This window comes from Vespula vulgaris, chromosome 14 (genome assembly GCF_905475345.1).
Source record: "Vespula vulgaris chromosome 14, iyVesVulg1.1, whole genome shotgun sequence".
Classification (NCBI taxonomy): Eukaryota; Metazoa; Arthropoda; class Insecta; order Hymenoptera; family Vespidae; genus Vespula; species Vespula vulgaris.
Genome location: NC_066599.1, coordinates 4,850,162 through 4,869,728, shown reverse-complemented (window position 1 = coordinate 4,869,728; position 19,567 = coordinate 4,850,162). Strand labels below are relative to the sequence as shown.

Here is a 19,567-nt window from a genome sequence, read left to right as displayed (position 1 = left end):
TCTTTTCCTATGGTGGAAATAAAATATACTTTGGACAAGAAAAGACGTTTCCTCAACGTCGTCAGAATGTTGGATAAAATGAAATTGAAACGAAGTTATTTGAATGAAGCATACCGTTATTACAGGGATAAAAAATTTGATCGCGATATAAACTCGAGAAGTATCATCTAGCGTGCAAATGATTCTTACGTAGAACGAACGACCTCGTTTCCATTTACGGTCTTCGATCAAGGGAAATGATCGGTCTCCATTGCCAAGATATTTTTCTTTCTTTCTCATTGGAAAATGATGTGCTGGCACGCTCGTTGTTTCAACGAAATGTGTCACGATGAAATTCGTAGGGATACAAAGGACGATACGTCACGCCCCATCGTGACAAAGTCTTTAGGGACGCGATTAATGGACTCATTGAAAAAGGATAATCCAGATAAGAATTTATTAACGATGGAAAATTTCCACACAATTCTCTGGTTTTCCTGAATCACGATAATGTTAATTGCGTTGACTCATTGTGCCGAGAGAGTATTAAACAAGCGTAGGTCCATTAAACATTTCCTACATTATTTATTTTCAGTTGCAACTTTTGCAACAGATACTCGCTCGATGACGTAATCGATCCTCAAACATCGCATTGTTGCATTTTTATTATTTTCTTTTATCGTGATTAAGGGGATCGGTGGATCGTTGAAATTTAATGAAGATGAGGAATGAAGGAAAAGAAGAATAGGAGTATATATCAAAAAAGAATGAACATTTGTTCGAATCTTTCTCTCTCTCTCTCTCTCTCTCTCTCTCTCTCTCTTAAATCGACCAGATGCATTCACGAAAGTAACGCGACTCGACGGTTTTTGTTTTTCAGACGGTCCAAGACGACGAGGATGACGAAAGATTGTTTTTCTCTTTGAGATTGTCTCTCTTTACTCGTTCACGGGTCTGCACATCGACCTGTCTCTACACTCTCGATGATGCCAAGAAATGGAATCGGAAACTCGAGCAGTAGCGAAGGTGCACGAATAGGAAAGTAAGCGGGCCGGAGTTGTGTAGTAGTACTCGGTTCGCATCAGCTGTGCGTTACTACTTTGGTTCAGTCGCACGGAAGCATCCGAACGAGTGGTACGTGTTTAGAGGCAAACGTTGGATAATATCTTGGCGATATCCATGGGTTACCGGTTATTATATCATTCATTGAGAAAATCGTTGGATTGAGTATTAACGAAGGTAAGTCTTTATGCGTTTTTCTCTATTATTTCATTCAATCGAATCTAACGGTTTTCTTACGTACGAGATTTGTCTCGAAAGCGTACAAAAGAACTTTGATGCATTTTGAATTAGTTTGGCGTTTGTTCAGGAATCGCAATGTTCATCAAAATTTGGATATCGATAGAATTGGATCTATCGAGTTTGATGAAATAGCGTACAATCTTATTGAACGTCAAAACACAAATGAAGAGATTTACAGATCTAATCTAAGAGATTATTATTTTCATAAATTTTTCTTTCTGTTTGTATTTTTCCTCGTAAGAATGTATCATATCTCGTAAGAAGATTTAAAGATAACGTATACGTGAATTTTAATCAATTTTTTAAAAGACTTCCGTTTCATATTATTTTGCAAGATCTTCTCGATAGAATTATTTTATGAATCGAAAGCACATAAATCGCGATTTACGTTCATTCGTTTTAACGAATCGCATAGATAACGTTAACTTCTCCTTTTAATATCACTGCTCTTATTTATTTTTCATAAATTTTTATTTAACTAGTGTACAAGCACCCTGGCAATTCGTATTCTGATTGAATCGTTAAACTAATCGATTAAGATCGTATCTTATAATCATTACGATTTTTGTAATTGAGGAAACAACAAGAGAAGTAAAATCGTGCGATATCGGAAAACATGAATTTGTTAAGGAAATTTTCTATTTTAGTAGTATTTATCAAGGATAACTACTTCGTTTGAGTATAAATTACGATAACGTTTGCGGTTTAACAGTATGCAGAGTGCCCAACGAACCATGCTAAATAAATGTTCGACAGAAAAAGGAAAATAATTATTATTTTGGGTACGAATATAATTTTTTTTTCTTTTTCTTTTGTTTATCTACCAAACACAATATTTCATAATAATTTTGTCATCGTCGAGACGAAAGTCGAAATTGATCGATGATATTGAAATGGCAATAAATTTGAATGAGATGTCGTTAGATCGATCCGGATTAATTTCCTATTCAAGTCGCGTTAAGTTCGAATCGTAAATCTTTCGATAAGTTGCATCGATCCCTTATTAATAAAGTCTTTTATTTATTCATTTAGATATTCATCGTTGATTTACACAAGTTTGAATTTTACCGCGCAAGCAGTAAATGTACAAAGTTATTAATTATCGAAGCCATTAAGTGTCGCTGCAGTTTTTAAAGCCGTTATTTATCGACGAGATTCTTCGTCTCGTTGAATGATATTGCGGTATACGAGATGCCATGACAGTAATTTGATGTATCGGATAACGATTTATCGTTTAATTACTCTTAACGAGTACTTGTTATCAGAAGTCCATGTGTGTGCCTTACCTTATTTACTTACGTAGCGAGATTCCTTTCACGGAGATTTTTTTCACGGGAAAAGGAAGAGAGAGAAAGAGAGAGAACGAACAAACGAGCGTACGAGTGAGGTATAACCCATTTTTGTTTAAATGATAATAAAACGATAATAAAAAATATTTCATAATATTTCACGAGCAAGTATAAACATTGCGAAAAATACCGAATAGAAGAAATTCCCTAGCCGAATTCGGTGGCTTATTTGATGATATATTGATATCGAATCATTTTGATAATCGCGATAAACATCATTCTTTCGAATCAAAGTTTCTCGATCAAGTATTTTGACTTTGATTACACTTATGTATTATGTCATTTCAAGACTAACTGTAGGAGAGTATGGAAAGTTAAAATCCGATAGAATTGTGGTTTGTAGGGAATAAAAGCAATGGTGAATGTTCGAAAGATTTTTCTGCTTCTTGAATTAAAAAAAAACTGATTTTATTATTCTTGAGTAAAACATATCAACGTTTACGTTTAGATTTTATAATTTATATATATATATATATATATATATATATATATATATATATGTATGTATACACACACACACAAACACTGTGTCCGTCGTGTTGGCTTTACTTTTTGTCTTTATTTATATATTGCTATATCAAAATGTGCAAAGTTGATTTTCATTCATATTTTATCATTTTTGTACGAAAACGATTTTCACGATAAAAGTGAACGCAATCGTAGAAACAAGGTCGCTTTAATACATACGAACATTCGTTCACTGAATATCATCAATAAAATCGATTTCCTTGACTTCGTCGACCTCGAGACGAACCTTCGATGTTCATCGTCATCATATTTCCTCGTTCGTGTTTGAACAAACACGACAAATGAGAAACGTGAACGACCAGGACGCGTGGTCGGCCGAGCGCCGACCGTACGATTCTATTTTGGCATTGTCGTCGTAAGCTTTTTTGGCTTCGCCAAAGCATGACTCTGAACATGCCTCGTGGAGTAACGGATGAGTGAAAGAGAGAGATGATATATCTCGAGATACGATAACGATTCGCATAGAAATGTCAAGTAAGATTCTTGTGTCTTTGATAGCGGCCATTTGTATTTATCATCGCGTTTTTTTTCAAATCTAATTCTCTTTTCCTTTTTTTATTTTTTTATTACTATTATTTTCTATTAATCATGATAAAAGAAGAAATATTTTTTCTAACAAAATTTACGAGCTTGCCAGATGACATTTTTAGATGTAATAATATCATGTTAACGGATGTGTTCCTCTTATTATTATTGTTCTCTTTATCACGACGTATATTATATCTCTCATATCAAGCGTTCTCCTTCTCATCAAAAATGTGTACGCTTTTTATCTTACTCACCGTCTTTTTGTTTCCTTTTTCTCTTCTTTTTTTTTTAAGAATCCTTATCGAGCACTTTTACCTGTATTTTCTATGTAGATGTATGTCGAAATCTACTCCTACATGCTTTACGTATGCGTAATCGCCGTTCGTTCAATGGCCTCATCGAGACGAGATGATTTCATCCCAGATTAGAATATATACCATCGTCATAATTGAAGCGAAACATAATACGATGAATTTAATTCACATTCAGCCGGTACACTACGTATATATGTATGTGTGTGTGTGTGTAATAACCTTGGCGCGTGTGAAAGGACTTGAACTAAACAATTGAAGATCGTTTGCAGACTTTCAATCGAGGAATCTTTTCTATTAATTACCTACTCAATTTTGTAGTCTTTCGTAAAGTACTTTGTAAAGTTTTTTTCGTAAAGTCTAAATAATTAACAATTCATTTGAGAATTAATGAAAATAATTCATTTCAATATTTCAATATTTGTGTCATTTCTAAATAATTTACATAGAATTTATATCATAGTGTAAAGTAAAAAACTATAATATTCTTATTGCCGATCCGACCTTATCGTTGAAAGAAAAAAAAAAGAAGAAAGAAAAGAAAAAGGAATGTGTCCAAAGGTAACAATTTGACGATATAAGACCATAAAAGTCACTTGACAAAAATAACATTATCCCTCTCTTTCTTCTTTGTCCTCCTCTCTACTATTAGTTACAGTTTAGAATTACATTCGATGCGATTTACTTCAGGCGGGACTATAATACAAAGGAACGGTATTCGTGAGCGAGCTTACGAGACGAATATGTGAAATATGGCTGGCGTTAGCATTGATTTTTTTTCTTGCTTTAAAATGCTTTGTTTTAAAACGTTCGGTAGAAAAGAGCCTATTGCGTGATTTTTCACAAATTAGCGGATGACTCGTGACATAGAATAGAATTTCGCTTTTCAATGACATTTAAGTGCGCGCGAGTACTGATGTAATTATTCTTTTCCTTGTTACGAAATTGAAAACCTTGTAACGAATGTTCAGTCGTCAGCCGTTGTCACGCTTTAAAATGAAATCTTTATTTTTTAAAGACTATAAATATTATTCCAATGGAAAGTTTCACATATTCATTCAATCTATTAAAATAATGAAACTGTGTTTCATTTGAAAGTTTAAAGATAACGTAGAAATAACACTCGCACTCGAACAAGATTGTACGTTTTTCGACTTTTTCATATCTCTTTTTCTCCTTTCACCTTCTGTTACATGTTCACGTACACCGATTTTATATATATATATATATATATATATATATATATATATATATATATATTACCTTCGTATAACAACGCTGTAGTTAAACAAGGTGGTTTCGTTATAACGCGATCTTGAGATTCAGGTATATGTATAAGGTGATACTTAAAAAACGCGGTTTCAATATGGTGCGATATTAAAATGTTTAGATTTTTATTTTGGCATATTTCATGCATAACATGTTAACTTACATGTGTTACTTAAATTAGGTAAAAATATATTCCTATTTGTCACGTCAATATATTGTTTACGTAATTTGACAAAAAAGAAAATAAAAACAAGATAATTCAACAAATAATTTCGAATCTAATCTATTACAGTTTCTTTCTATTATAACTGAATTTCGCATAATGCGATTTATATAACGCGGCATTTCTATGAAACGGAATATCTACGTTGGTACGAGGGTTACTTATATATAAATATAATATTGTGTATGTATGTATATATATCTGGATCCTCTGATAATATTTGATTTATTTTCGTGAAAATGTTCTCGTGTTTTTCCATCTTGATCAATTTTAATAATTGATTGACAAGGTGTAAGATAAGAGATGAAATCGTAGCTACTTGATAAAAGTTATACGCGATCTTTCCGATTATAAATGAATAAAATTCTTTCCAAATGAAATGTTTAATCCGCATGTGTCACATGTCGAAAGAACGTTACGAGCTTTTCAATAGAACTCGTGACCGCTCTTTTGCCAAACGAACGAACGAACGAACGAACGAACGAACGAACGAACGAACGAACGATAAATAATAATTCATAACCGGTTTATTATTATATCGATATTGCTGTCCACGTATTAACGTCATAATATTCTATCTTTGTCTATTCTTTAATTAATGAAATGAAATATTTTCAAGTTTCGCGATTAATCCTCTATATCGTCATGTAATTTTGAAGATACAAATTTAAATATATATAATACATATACATATATCTGTATATTTTTTAAATCTTATCTCATTTTATCATTATATAATATTATTTGTCAGTTCATATATGAAGTTTTTAATATTTTTTTTATACTTAATACTTAATATAGTATAATAATGATAATAATAACAATAACAACAAAAATAATTTAATAATTAATTATTATTATTGTTAATGTTATTACTGTTGTTGTTATTGTTGTAGATATTATTATTATTATTGTTATTGTTGTTGTTGTTGTTTTGCACACACGCGCGCGCGCACACACACACACACACACTCCGTATGTTTCATGACATTACAATTTTGATTACATTTCTTTGAAAATATAGTATTTTTGAGAAAAATAGTTCAGACAAGAGTTATTCGATTTCGAGAAAGAAAATATGGCATTTATTGTTTTCTATTTAATGGAAGGTTCAAGGTCATTTTAAGGCGGGCATTGTTTTTTTTTTGTAAATATTTAGTAATGTAAGTAAGCTATATGTTTCACGATAGTAACATGTTTTACGTAAAGGAAAAACTTTCGTCCGAAATATTTTTCCATTCTGAGCTTTGGAAAAAAAAAATTGGAAGTTAAGAGTAATTCTCCATTGGCACGAATTAAATCCGAAAGGAATTTTCCTGTTTACTTTATTTCTATATATGTATTTACTTACTTGTGTATCTATGCTTGCCTATGTATATAATATACGTATACGTATAAATACTTATAGCCGTAACGATAGATAGCATTCGAGACTAACAATGGAATATTACCGAGGAAAAGGCGAAAAGATCTCGAACCGACGACGTCGACAGATGTTCGGTCACGTTTCCGTGAGAAACCGGATCGTGAGTCCTTAGTTGAACTCTGTACGACCCCGATTTGATAAACCATCGTCCGGAGGAAAGTAATCGTACATACATACATACATACATACATACATACGTACGTACGTACGTACGTACGTACGTACGTACATACATACATATATACATATATATAAGTACGTACGTATAACTTTGTTGCATTTCCAGTTCGTCTCGTACCCAGGAGATTTCGTGTTCTTTTTCGAGACCGATATCTCCTTCGAACGGAAAGTTCATCAGAATCGTTCTCGTATCTCTCCTCTTATTCGTTTTTTTTTTTTTTCAATACGATCAGTGATCTTGAGGGCAACCTTTTTTCGTAGTTTTCTTTCTCTATATCTTTTCTTTTTTCTTTTTTTTCTCCTTTTTTTCTTTTGTTTTATACAAATATCCTTAGGAATAAGAATTTTCAACGATATAGTCAGTCAGCGTTTATTAGAGATAGTAAAATAAAAAAAGAAATATAAAAAGAAAAAGAAAAAGAAAAAGGAACAAAAGTTTATGTGTAAGTAGGCATGTATTTTGTTACTACAAATCTATCTGTTTGCTGTAATTTTTTTTATTTCTTAAAGGTCAATGTTTCGTTCTTCTGTGAAATCTTCGTTCGCGTATAAAGACAGTCGACGAAAAACCTGTCGAAATGGATGAAAGATGTCATTTTCTCTTCTTGGCATTGTCTCGCTTTGGTTTCTATTTACATACATACTTATGCATGTATATGTATACGCACACATATGCGTACATATGTGGGTGTGTTCATTCATTGAGTCATTGAAGATAATTCCGAAGGCGTTTATAAATCGATACAATCGAAGAAAATAACGTTTTGTTATTATTGATTTGAAAAATATTATATTATCTATACGTGTAAGAAGTTGGCAAAGAGAAAAGTTTTTTCGTTAAAAGATACGATTAGTTGATTGTCGTTTTGTGAAATATCTGTGATTTTAATCTTCTTTAACGAATTCAAATGTGATTTATGCAATTGCACTTTGAATACTTTCTAATAGATTTTTTTTCTAGGAAAAAAATTTATAATCTAAGATACGTCTTTCGAAATGTATTATCGCTTAGATATAATACATACATACATATATGTATATATACACGGCCGGTTAGATCTTATTCGTTTAATGTAAAATGGAAAATTCTCGAGCTATTTAGATATCGGTGATTAATCAAATTCGTTTTATTTCATTTATCTTAGATGGAATTACACAGCAGTCCGGCCGTAACGTCGTCGAAAAAAAATTCCATTCATGGAGATGAGACAACGTTCAAGGAATCGCTCGGGTATGTAATCATATTTCTTTTATAAGCGATGCTTTGAAAATTAATCGAAACGGTTATTACGTAATGATATTTTGCGAGCGAAATAAGCTATTCAAACGTAATTTGTATCGTTCAAAAGTATGCCTACGTACGACAGCAAGCGCAAGCATTAAAAGGTTCTTTATTGTTGCTCGTGATATCAAGAGTACAATAGTAATATAGTTATAATACTTGGTAAATAAGTCACATGTGGTTGTGTGAATATGTGGATATGCGTGTGTTTATCGTTAAACATACTAGATAAAAACTATTCATGAAGAATTCAGAATCCAATTGACGATAATATACATTTTTTTGTAAGTGCAAAGATAGGCACTTAAAAATCTTTATTTCTTAAGTAAGTTTTATCTTAATTAGCCTCAATCATACGATTTTTTAATCTTCTTTAATCGAAACTTTATTTTTTATTTAACGAAGAACAAATTATATATCTAATATCTGGACGTTAATCAATGTTGTTTTAAAGAAACTTAATATTTATTTTTCTGATATTTTCTTCCTTTCTTTTTTTCATTCAGTTATATAATCGTCTCAATTCTGCGATCGTTGAGACATAAAAAATAATGGAAATAAAGCAGGTTTGAGTAACAATTGAATCGTTCAGTTTCTTTTTATGAATTTATCGTTCTTTAATTAGTTAATTATTAATGCAAGAAAAATAAAATAAAAAGAAAATATTTCGAGGACAATTTGAAAAGTTCGCAGTCTCAATTGTAGATGGTGATAATGTATACATTTTTATTGGCACAATTTTTAAAGTGACATTTATTTTATACATAATAATTTATTTGTCGCTTAGTTTGTTGAAAAAATTGTTCGTTTAAGGAGAATTATATCGGTGCTTGCGGTAAGGTGGATAACGTCAAGTATCATGATGTAAATAAGTTGTTATTCAAAAAGATTTAACGTCGATAAAGATTTTTAATGATGTGGAAAATGCATCGGGTGATGGTACAGTACCATGTACGATAGTAAAGAACTGGGTAACCGAATTAAAACATCATTGTAACGACTTGTAAAGCGACTTGGAAAATTATAAGAAAACTGCAACGACGGTAGAACATTATGAAACAAATATTGCACAATATTGCTCTATGGAATCGTCGATTAAAAATGTCTGAAATTGCTAAGGATGTGACTATCTCAGACAAATGAACATATCGTATCCTAATTAAAGAATTGAATATGAAAAGGATGCCACGGTTGTTAAGAAAGGATCGAACAATCCAACGCAAATTTTTCAAAACTATTTGGCTGGTTTTACGAAGAATATCATTGGTTTTGTTTGTCAATTTGTGAGGACCACACTTGAGGCTTGGATTCATCGTTACACTTTAGGAATAAAACAACAATCAAAGCAATAGAGACGCGCCGATTCTCCCAAAAGGAAAAAATCGATTTCATCCTTTGGAAAAATTATGATTTTAATTTTTTTAAATACTAAAGATATATTGCTGATTAACCACCTTTCCGAAGGTATTACGATTATTGGAAAATATTATTATAATTTTTTAAGTCGATTAAGTGATTCGTGGAGAAAGATCAAGTTTATTAAGAAATAAAAAAGCATTTTTCATCAGGATAATATATATTTCCATATAAATATGATCATGGGAAAAATTGTTGATTTAAAATTCGATTTGCTTTCCCATTTCGTTTCTTTTTCATAATTAGTTCCCTCAGATTTTCATCTATTTGCAAAATTGTATGGTCTATTTTTAAGATCAAAATTTATTTTAAACGAAAAAATTTCAAAGTAAAATTTTAATTAAAAAATTGTTTGGTGATCGATAAAGACACTTTGAATTTTCGTTAGACGATGAACCGATAATTATCATAAATAATTCTTTTGAAGTGTTTCAAAAAACAAATTTTTGAGATGGCGTGAAAGCACAGGAGTATCGCCAAATGGATGCATTGAAATTGAGGGAGATTATGTTGAAAGATAAAAGAAATTTAGTATTGAAAATAATATATTTTCATTCTTAAGACGCGAATTTTTAAAATTCTCTTCATATATTTACTTAAATAAGTACATAGATGTATGTATACCGCGACGGGTATATGGGTCGAAGGAGGTTTACCTTGAAGAGCGAAGTAAAATTTTTACAGAATGTTTCATTTTAGATCGAACACTTTCACTTGTTAGTTCAAACGCGATTGGCTTTATGCCTTAAAGGCCGAAGGCCCGAAGGCCGTTGTTTATCTTCTTGATCGATAGTTAATTATTATGGATAGGATGCGTGAAACAAAGAAGAAATATTTTCTACATTTTCTACGTTTTGTTCATAATCAATATAATCGATAATGTTATTTTGAAAATTCATTATAATGTTACCCGATTGATCTTTAATTTTAATAACGTACAAATCATTTTCAACGTTCATCGCATATATTTTATTTAGCAATGGCGGTACTTATGGAGCATTCCAATCAAAGGATCCAATCTTATCGATGGAAAAGGGAGGAGAAATGAAAGCTGGAGTCGACGAGCATGGAATGACCGTAGATCATCCAACTTCGTGAGTATTATTCAAATTATCGTTTAACGTTTCAAAATCGATATGCAATTAGCTAATTTTCCATACACTTGTATATACATACAAACCCCGTCGATTATAAACAATTTTCGAAATATATTGATTGGCTCAATATCCAGGTTATTTTCGTATATTCTAAGTTTTATATTAGCATGTGTCTAATTTCTTTCTTTTATCATTTTTTCTATTTCTTTTTGTTTTTAAATTTAATTAAGCACTTTTAGAGAGAGAGAGAGAGAGAGAGAGAGAGAGAGAGAGAGAGAGAGAGAGATAATAGAAGTAATCGTAAGATACTGAATGAGTCAGAGAGTCTAACGATTATTTGTTCCTATTTTCTCGTGATATTTTATTTAATATGCAAAGGTAGAATGACTGAAAAAGTAGTGCGTATCTGTCGATGAGTCGACTCGATAGTAATGAAAAAGAGAAATTCGATGACATGACGAGAAAAAAAACGTTCTGTTTAGATGAATTATTATACATTCAGCGCAAAAGCCCACTTACTGATCGTGGGCTCGGAATACGTAGACACGTTCAACCGGATGGGATTGGTTTAATTCTTTAGTTACTTGGCTATTATTTTACCTCGCTTCTACGTGAATTATTCATGAATGTCGCGTGCTCAAGCTTATTTCCTTAATTCACGAACCCGTGCAACTGATTGACTTTAATTTCAACATGTCGCACGTAATCTTTTAAGCCACTTAATTCGATCCGCATGTACTTATGTACATATTACACGTAATTAACAAGAGAGTAGTATATATATATAAACAATAGAGTAGGCGAATTCATTACAATCAATGTCGTTGGTACATACGTCGAACAAATAGAATTGTTCGTTTTTGTTTCCTTTCTTTATTTTTTCTTTCTTTCGTTTCCTTTTCTTTCTATGTATCTTCGCATCCGAATTGTCAGTCAATTGAATTACATTCAAATTTAAATTGAACTTAAATAGGATTAAAGGTCATTTAACACAAAGTAGAAGTAATCATGTTTTGTAAGTACTTCCAGTTTACTCTTTCATCATTTTAAATACTTGCTTCGAATGTTCTTTATGTAGGTACTTTGTGAACGATCGTTAAATGCGTAATTACTTACGTATGATTTCGGTCTTTGGTTGAGTCGAAAATCGAAAAATCTTTCTGTCGAAGAGAACAAATTGAACAAATAACGTAGTTCCTTGTTTATCGTTTCACGTTTAAATCACGTGCAATTTGCTCAATTAAAACACGGTTACAGCTCTAATGCGCTAGAATATCTTAATGGCGTTGAATCTTAATTCGTTCTTAAACATTCAAGTGTATCGCAAAGTAACTTTTATCTTTATACCTGGATCATCGCCTTAGCTTTATTTCTGATATGAAAATTATCAATTTATAAATGACATTTGTTTCTTGCTATCACATTCTTTTTTTATATTGTTGTTAATCGAAGATAAATGCAATCGCTTGGTGATCCCAACAATCGCTAGGTATTATGCAACAAATGCAATTTCTGGTACATAGGTATTCTATATATACACACACACAAAAACAAACACAAACACACAAACACATATATTTATCGCAAAGTATTATTAAAATTCTTTGACTTTTTTCAAATGTTTCACAACATCGTTAACTACATTCATTTTCTGTAATGTTGGTAATTTCTTAGAAATAAAGACAGATACATTTTTAACTAGCGATCTTTGTATCGATAACTGTTTACGTAAGTCCTATTTGTCTCTTTCTCTTTCTTTCTCTTGCCATTAACTAGTCTTTGCGTGCATAGATGTCACGAGGTCTGGATTTAAACTACGCTGCGACGAGCAAAAGCAAGACCGAAATAAATAATTTGGCATAAGCGCTCATCGGTTCGCGTAATACCTACATTTAACTTATCGTTCGGTGCGCCATTATTCCAAAGTATATTGAACTGTTTTTTCTTTTTTTCTCCTTGAGCGGAAACATATGTTTTAAAGAGATATATGATTTGTTATATTTATTGGAGTTCTTTTTTAGTTAATATCTGACGTCAGAAATGATTCGAAAAGATTGTCACAAAAACATTGTGAAATTTGTGGAACGATTTCGATATTACCGAGTTAGTATTGTATCGATCATCACGTAAAATTAGGTGAAGCTTTGATACTTTTAGGATCTTAGCAAGAAACGAATGCGTCCAAACTCGGTCGGCCGATTTCATTCCTCGACGATTTTAAATTAGCTCGCGCTATAGTCCACGCGAATGCTTCGGAAAATTTGCACCGAGGTTTTGTACCATGGTCTCTCATCGTGATTTCGACTCGACTCGTCTCGGTAAATACGACGTTCATTGTAGGATCTATCTATTAATCACGAGAGAAAAAGATGCTGCATATAGTAATTAATCGCAGTACTTCCTTGCGGGTGATATTTCATTTATTTTTTTTAGCTTTTATGATTGACGATTCATTAATTGTTATTTAAATTGAGGAAATTCGTTTGTACATTATAGTCGTATATATCTAAAAAAAAAAGGAAAGGAGAAAAAAGAAAAGGAGATTAGAAAAACATGATTATTTTTAATCATTGAAATAGTCAACTGTCGCACTATCGTAATTACTAAGCTTATTGTTAGAACTAAAAAATAAATTGAATCGTCGCAGGTATATTGAGACCATGATGCACCTGTTCAAGGGTAACGTCGGTTCCGGTATTTTCGCATTAGGCGACGCCTTTAAACATGCCGGGTTGTTACTGGCACCACCCTTAACCATCTTCCTCGGAATTATTTGCGTTCACGCTCAACACATTCTCGTACGTATGATCGAAGCATTAAGTTAGATGGTAAGAAATATATGCATACATACACATAATAGCGATTCATTTTTTTAGGTACAATGTAACGAAGAGGTAAAACGTCGTATAGGTGACTCGAGTATCCAGCCTGGTTTTGCTGGTACCGTTGAATTGTGTTTTGCTACGGGACCATTAGCGCTTCGAAAATATTCAGTTTTCATGCGGTAAGAGAGCAGAAAAATACTATCGGTCATTCTCTTTTCTTTTTCTTGTTTGTTTTTTTTTTTGTTTTTTTATACATATACCGCATTCTCACGATCCCTCTTATTCGTTTGTATTTATTTTCTCCCATATCCCTTCGATGCCATTCAAGCATTTTACCCATTATTTTACATCGTACACTTGCATCGATTTGTTACAGAAAAATGGTTAATTTATTTTTATGCGTAACGCAACTCGGATTCTGCTGCGTGTATTTCGTTTTTATTTCGACGAATATGCAACAGGTAAGGAGAACATACACATACACATACACATGTAGATAGAAATGATTGAGATAATTAATAAGAGATTCGTCGAATATTGAGATTTTTGATCGGTTGAATGTTCATTAAACGTAGCAATGAAGTTATTAATAATTATAATAACGATTACGATAAAATCGACAGGTGTTAAGCGCCCACAACGTTAAAATGAGCGTCCATCAACACATGGCGATCGTCTTGATACCCATCATACTCAGCACGTGGATAAGAAATCTGAAATATTTGGTACCTGTAACTTCGGTCGCAAATTTTTTAGTAATGGCTGGCTATATAGCGACGGTCTATATTATGAGTCACGACATACCGGCGATTTCTGAGAGGCGGTACGTTGCCGATTGGCACCAGTTACCCCTCTTCTTCGGTACCGTTATATATTCTTTTGAGGGCATCACTTTGGTAAGTATCAAAAGATTTTCGAAGAAGACGATTTTTATATTTACTTGTGGTACCTATCTATTCTTGTGTAGAAGAAAAAAAGAAAAATACCGAATACTTAATCTAAATCATATCGCATCGTATTTGTCCAGGTGCTGCCGTTGAAAAATGAGATGAAGAAGCCAAGCAACTTCAACAAACCATTCGGTGTATTGAACGTAGGTATGGTCATCGTGGGTGCCATGTTCGTAGTAATGGGTTTCTTGTCCTATTTAAAGTACGGTGACGATGTTCAAGGCTCGGTCACTCTAAATCTCGAATTAACGGAGGTGTAAGTATCGCGTCATCTTTTTAATTATAATTTAGTTATCTACGCGAAATATTTTTGTCAAGACCATTACAAACTTTTCTTAAATAGATAAGTTATATGAAATCTTTTTATATTATTATATCATATTCCTATATTATTATCTTTTTATATTAATGTAATGACAAGAGTATTGAATTTCTTTTATTACCGTAATAGTCTCAGAACTCAAGAACAATTTATAAGATTTCACGTGACTGAATCCATATATATACAGAGTGGGGCACTTAAATGGGAACACTTAAATATCTCCGTTATTTATGTTTTTTATGGAAAAAATTTTCAGGATAAAGTTGTATTTTTTGAAAGAGTTATCTTAAGGGGATATTCTCAATAAAAAAGTATTAGGGTACAATGTCGAAAAATGATTAGTTTGTGACGTATTTTGAAAAAAAGTCTGATTTATGGAATTGTAACAAGCCATATATATTTTCTGTTGCTTGAAATTAGAAAAAATATATTAGAGAAAAAAGATGAATAATTCAAGGTGGACTACATATTCACGATTATATTTTTTTCTCAAGTATACATGAAGATTAATTTCTTCCGGGTGAATGTGCACGTGTATAATTGATTAATGAATGAATCATTAGACATGTTTTCAAAAGAGTTCGTAAACTAATTATTTTTCGATATTGTATTGTAATATTTTTTTTTTTTTATTCAGAACAGTACGAGGAATCAATCGGTGCAAAAAAATTGTAGAATTCTGTTTATAAAAATTTCGATGACCTTGAAATCTCGTACAAATATGACATTGAGAAAAATCTTTCTACCTTAAAATTAATCTTTCAAATAGTCTAACTTTGTCCTAAAGATATTTTTTACAAAAAGCATAAATAACGGAGATATTTAGGTGTTTCAATGTAAATGCTCCAAATGTTGCATTTAATAAGAAAATTTCAATGGTACCATTGTCATCATTTGTTATCATCGAAAATGGGAAATACTGTTCGATAAAAATGTCATGATTAAATAATAGCTGCAATTGCATCGTTTGTGCATGCCATTACCTGCACCTTGCATCGAGTACAAATAGATTGCGAAATGAACATTGTAAATGATTCGATAGACTGACGCAAAAACTCTACATTTTTCGATTTCTTTTAACGTACGTTTTTTATTGTTGCATACGAAGAGTGGACGGGAAAAAGATCTACTCGCAGGCAAGGTTTATACCAATTATTCTCTGATAGATGTGCAGTGTTTTTACATTTTCCTTTTTCTTTTTTTTTGTTCTAATGATTGATTTAATAAGCAGTGTCTTTGAAAAATTAACAATTAATATAAGATAACAATTAATTTATAGTGTATAGTTGTTAATTTTTTTCTTTTTTTCTTTTTTCTTTTTAATTTTTCTCTGCATGACGTTGGAGTGACGATTGAAATGATATTTTGCTATGGATCTTCTGATTACTGTCTTCTTTCTTCTCTTCTTTTCTTTTTTTTCTTGATCCCAGGAGTTTTGCGCCGAACGATGAAAGAACAAACTTGTTTTCTCCTCAATGTAACGAAAATCTATTTTTACAGCTTGCCTCAGTGCATCAAGCTGGCTATCTCGTTGAGTATATTACTGACCTATGCTCTGCAATTCTACGTACCTATCGCTATTATATGGCCCGGAATCGTCGAACAATTCGGTCCCTTTAAATGGCCAGTAATCTCAGAAATCGTCTTCCGATCTGCTTTGTGTTTTCTTACGTGTGAGTATCTTATTCGATAGTGTATATCGTATATATTGTGACACGCATCGCGTACGATATTCTTTTCAGTTTATCATCCCCTTACTTTCCAATTTTTGTCATATTTTAATGTTAAAATTCTTTTGCAATAAGGGAATTAAGAAAAATGCAATAAGAAAAATTTAAAGAAAATTATTAAGAGAAAAATAATTGTTGCAGTTGTTTTGGCAGAGGCTATACCAGAGCTGGGTCTCTTCATTTCTTTGGTCGGTGCAGTGAGTAGCACGGCACTGGCCCTTCTCTTTCCACCCATCATCGAGTTGGTAGTATGTTGGCAAAATACCAACTTAAGCCCCTTTATGGTTATTAAGGACGTGACGATCGTACTGATCGGTTTACTGGGTTTCGCTACGGGAACCTACGAGAGCATCACAGCGATCATCAAAGCATTCGATAAATAGTCATTCAACATTGTACAAAGTCACATTTGTTGTTTCCATTTTTATTAGATTATTTTAAAAATAGACGCGCGCGCGAGGTTAACGGACCATGACATCCACGTAGGACACGAGTAGATGTAATGGACGGCGACGCTTGTCACGATACAGAATCATCATCATCATCATTATCATCATCATCATCATCATCATCATCATCATCATTATCATGATTATTATTATTATTATTATTATTATTATTATATTTATATATATATCTATAAATATGTATTATAGTTATAGTAGTAACTATTTTACGTTGGAAGGATGGCCAATGACGATTGCACAGAGTTTTTACGTATTGAATGCAAATTTTCTCTTTACCCGTTATAATTTCGAATCAATTTGGATAATATTTTAATATCGATATAATTAATAAATGAATGTAAATGATTATTTTTGGAAATCCATCGAAAGAATAACGAAAGGTTTGGTCCATCCAGCGTTATGCGCAACTATCGTAGGTCTATCAAAGTTTAGTCCCTTTATGTTGCTTGTGATATTGAAAACGATGCGAAAGCGGAGTTTCAATCGTAGATCGATTAAACATACATAGATATATAGGTAATATTTAAGGAAGAGAAAAAAAACAAAAAGAAGAAACCGACTGTTTTTGCAATTATCGTGATATACATAGTTAGTTTACATTGCCCGTCCTAAGGACTCTACCCTCCCGCGATTAATTATTAATTCTATGTACATACATATACATATACATATACATATACATATACATATCGATATCGTATCTGGTCCAGGAAGATCGGATCTGTATTAATAGTATTGCGTACGATAAGCGAAGAAATTTCTATGTTAGGTCATAAAAAAGGAACGCCTCTTTACAAACGTTTAAAGTACAACTTTATATTAATTCTAATTATATGCCATTGCATAACGATCGGTTTACAGTCCTTTACATTTTTTTATTATAGATTTGACACGTGTTTGAAAAATGACTATTAAAATTTTTTATCAATTAAAGTCTGACAAAAGTCAAATGACATTGCCAATCTTTCATTATACAATGGCTAAGAATTATATCCTTTATTCCACGTATGAAGAACGATAAAGTGTACTTTTACCTTTTTCTTTTCTTTTTTTCTTCTTTTTTTTTTTTAAATTATTGCAAAATTATTAAATCCATTTTCCGAAGGATTCTTATGACACACGAGATAAGTCAAAGGATTCGATTGCTGCCACCTTTCGTGTGTAACTTAAAAGTGCATTGGGTTGATTCAAAGAATATATTTATAAATAAAAGAAAAAATCAAATGAAACGAAACAAAATGAAACAAAACGAAACAAAACAAAGAGCAAGAAAAGAGACCGACCATTCTTTTCCTTTTACGTAGGTTACAAAATAAAATTATAATGTTAATCTTTTTATATAGCAAATTTGTAAGACATTAACGTGATGCGAAAAACAAAAAATAGGACACTTAAAAATTAGGGAAATACGTATGAAAATTCTTATTTGTCTTTTTCTATATACATATATACACATATATATATTTATATATTTATGTACCGATATATATATATATATATATATATATATGAATATCATTATTTATATATATATATATATACAAATATAATTATATATTTATATATATACAAATTATAACAGCTAAAGAATTTTCATTTCTATGTACAATTAATTTTCTCTCTTTTTCTTTCTTTCTTTCTTTCTTTCTTCTTTCACTTTTTCTTTTTCTTTCTCTTTCTCTTTTTCTCTTTCTTTCTTCCTCTTTCTCTCTCTTTCTCTTTTCTATTATAATATAGCTGGATAAGTCTTCCTAGAGATTCTAATCGCAATATCTTTTGACGAAACTTTACAGTTGTAATTATATATTTGTTGTGATACTTTATATCGGCGCAGTATTATAGTCGGCAAAAAAAGATGAAAACAAAGAATTTAGCATGGAAAAATACTCTCTACTGATAAGTATTTTTTTTTACATACGCCGGAGTACAAATTCTCTCAGGGAAACGCGTGTGTGTATATATATAAATATATATGCAATGTATGTACACATATCTTTTCCTATATACGTAATCGTAGGAAGATGTAATAGATTTGAAAGTACACCGATTTCTCTTTCTTCGTTTTTTTTTTCCTTTTGAGATCTTATAAAGATAATAACATAAAGATTGTACAGTAATGTAAAAAAATTTCTTCTTTCGAAAGTCAATGATTGTAAAAAAAAAAGAAGAAAAGAATTCAATCGTCAATTGAAGATCGTCAAACTTTAGTACGGATTTGTTTCTTCGATATCGTCATGTTTACGTCAAAGATACGATAGCATAGATTATAATTATACAACATATGACAATAATTGTACACGCGAAAGATGTTTTGTATTGGAGACGAGGTATCTTTCAAGATGATTAAAACAAAATATTTTTATCGTAAACCACAAATGTTCCT

The 19,567-nt window shown here is 31.6% G+C and overlaps 1 protein-coding gene across 3 annotated transcripts; it reads left to right on the top strand.

Moving 5' to 3' along the window:
• The first annotated feature begins 938 nt into the window (after window positions 1-938).
• LOC127069014 (proton-coupled amino acid transporter 2-like) lies at window positions 939-19,553 on the top strand. Of its 3 annotated transcripts, none has more exons than XR_007783269.1 (11): window positions 939-1,218; window positions 8,241-8,326; window positions 10,771-10,887; window positions 13,538-13,688; window positions 13,767-13,894; window positions 14,092-14,176; window positions 14,339-14,611; window positions 14,743-14,921; window positions 16,096-16,123; window positions 16,488-16,660; window positions 16,859-17,005. XR_007783269.1 is itself a non-coding variant. In XM_051005599.1 (11 exons), exons 2-11 carry the CDS (start codon window positions 8,241-8,243, stop codon window positions 17,098-17,100), a joined length of 1,467 nt encoding a protein of 488 aa, XP_050861556.1. In that variant the 5' UTR covers window positions 7,412-7,538; the 3' UTR covers window positions 17,101-19,553. The 3 variants fall into 3 exon arrangements, 2 of the variants coding, with proteins under 2 accessions (XP_050861557.1, XP_050861556.1); XM_051005599.1 differs by lacking the exon at window positions 939-1,218 and adding an exon at window positions 7,412-7,538 and having other exon boundaries at window positions 16,096-16,128; window positions 16,859-19,553; XM_051005600.1 differs by lacking the exon at window positions 16,096-16,123 and having other exon boundaries at window positions 16,859-19,553.
• The last annotated feature ends 14 nt before the right edge of the window (window positions 19,554-19,567 follow it).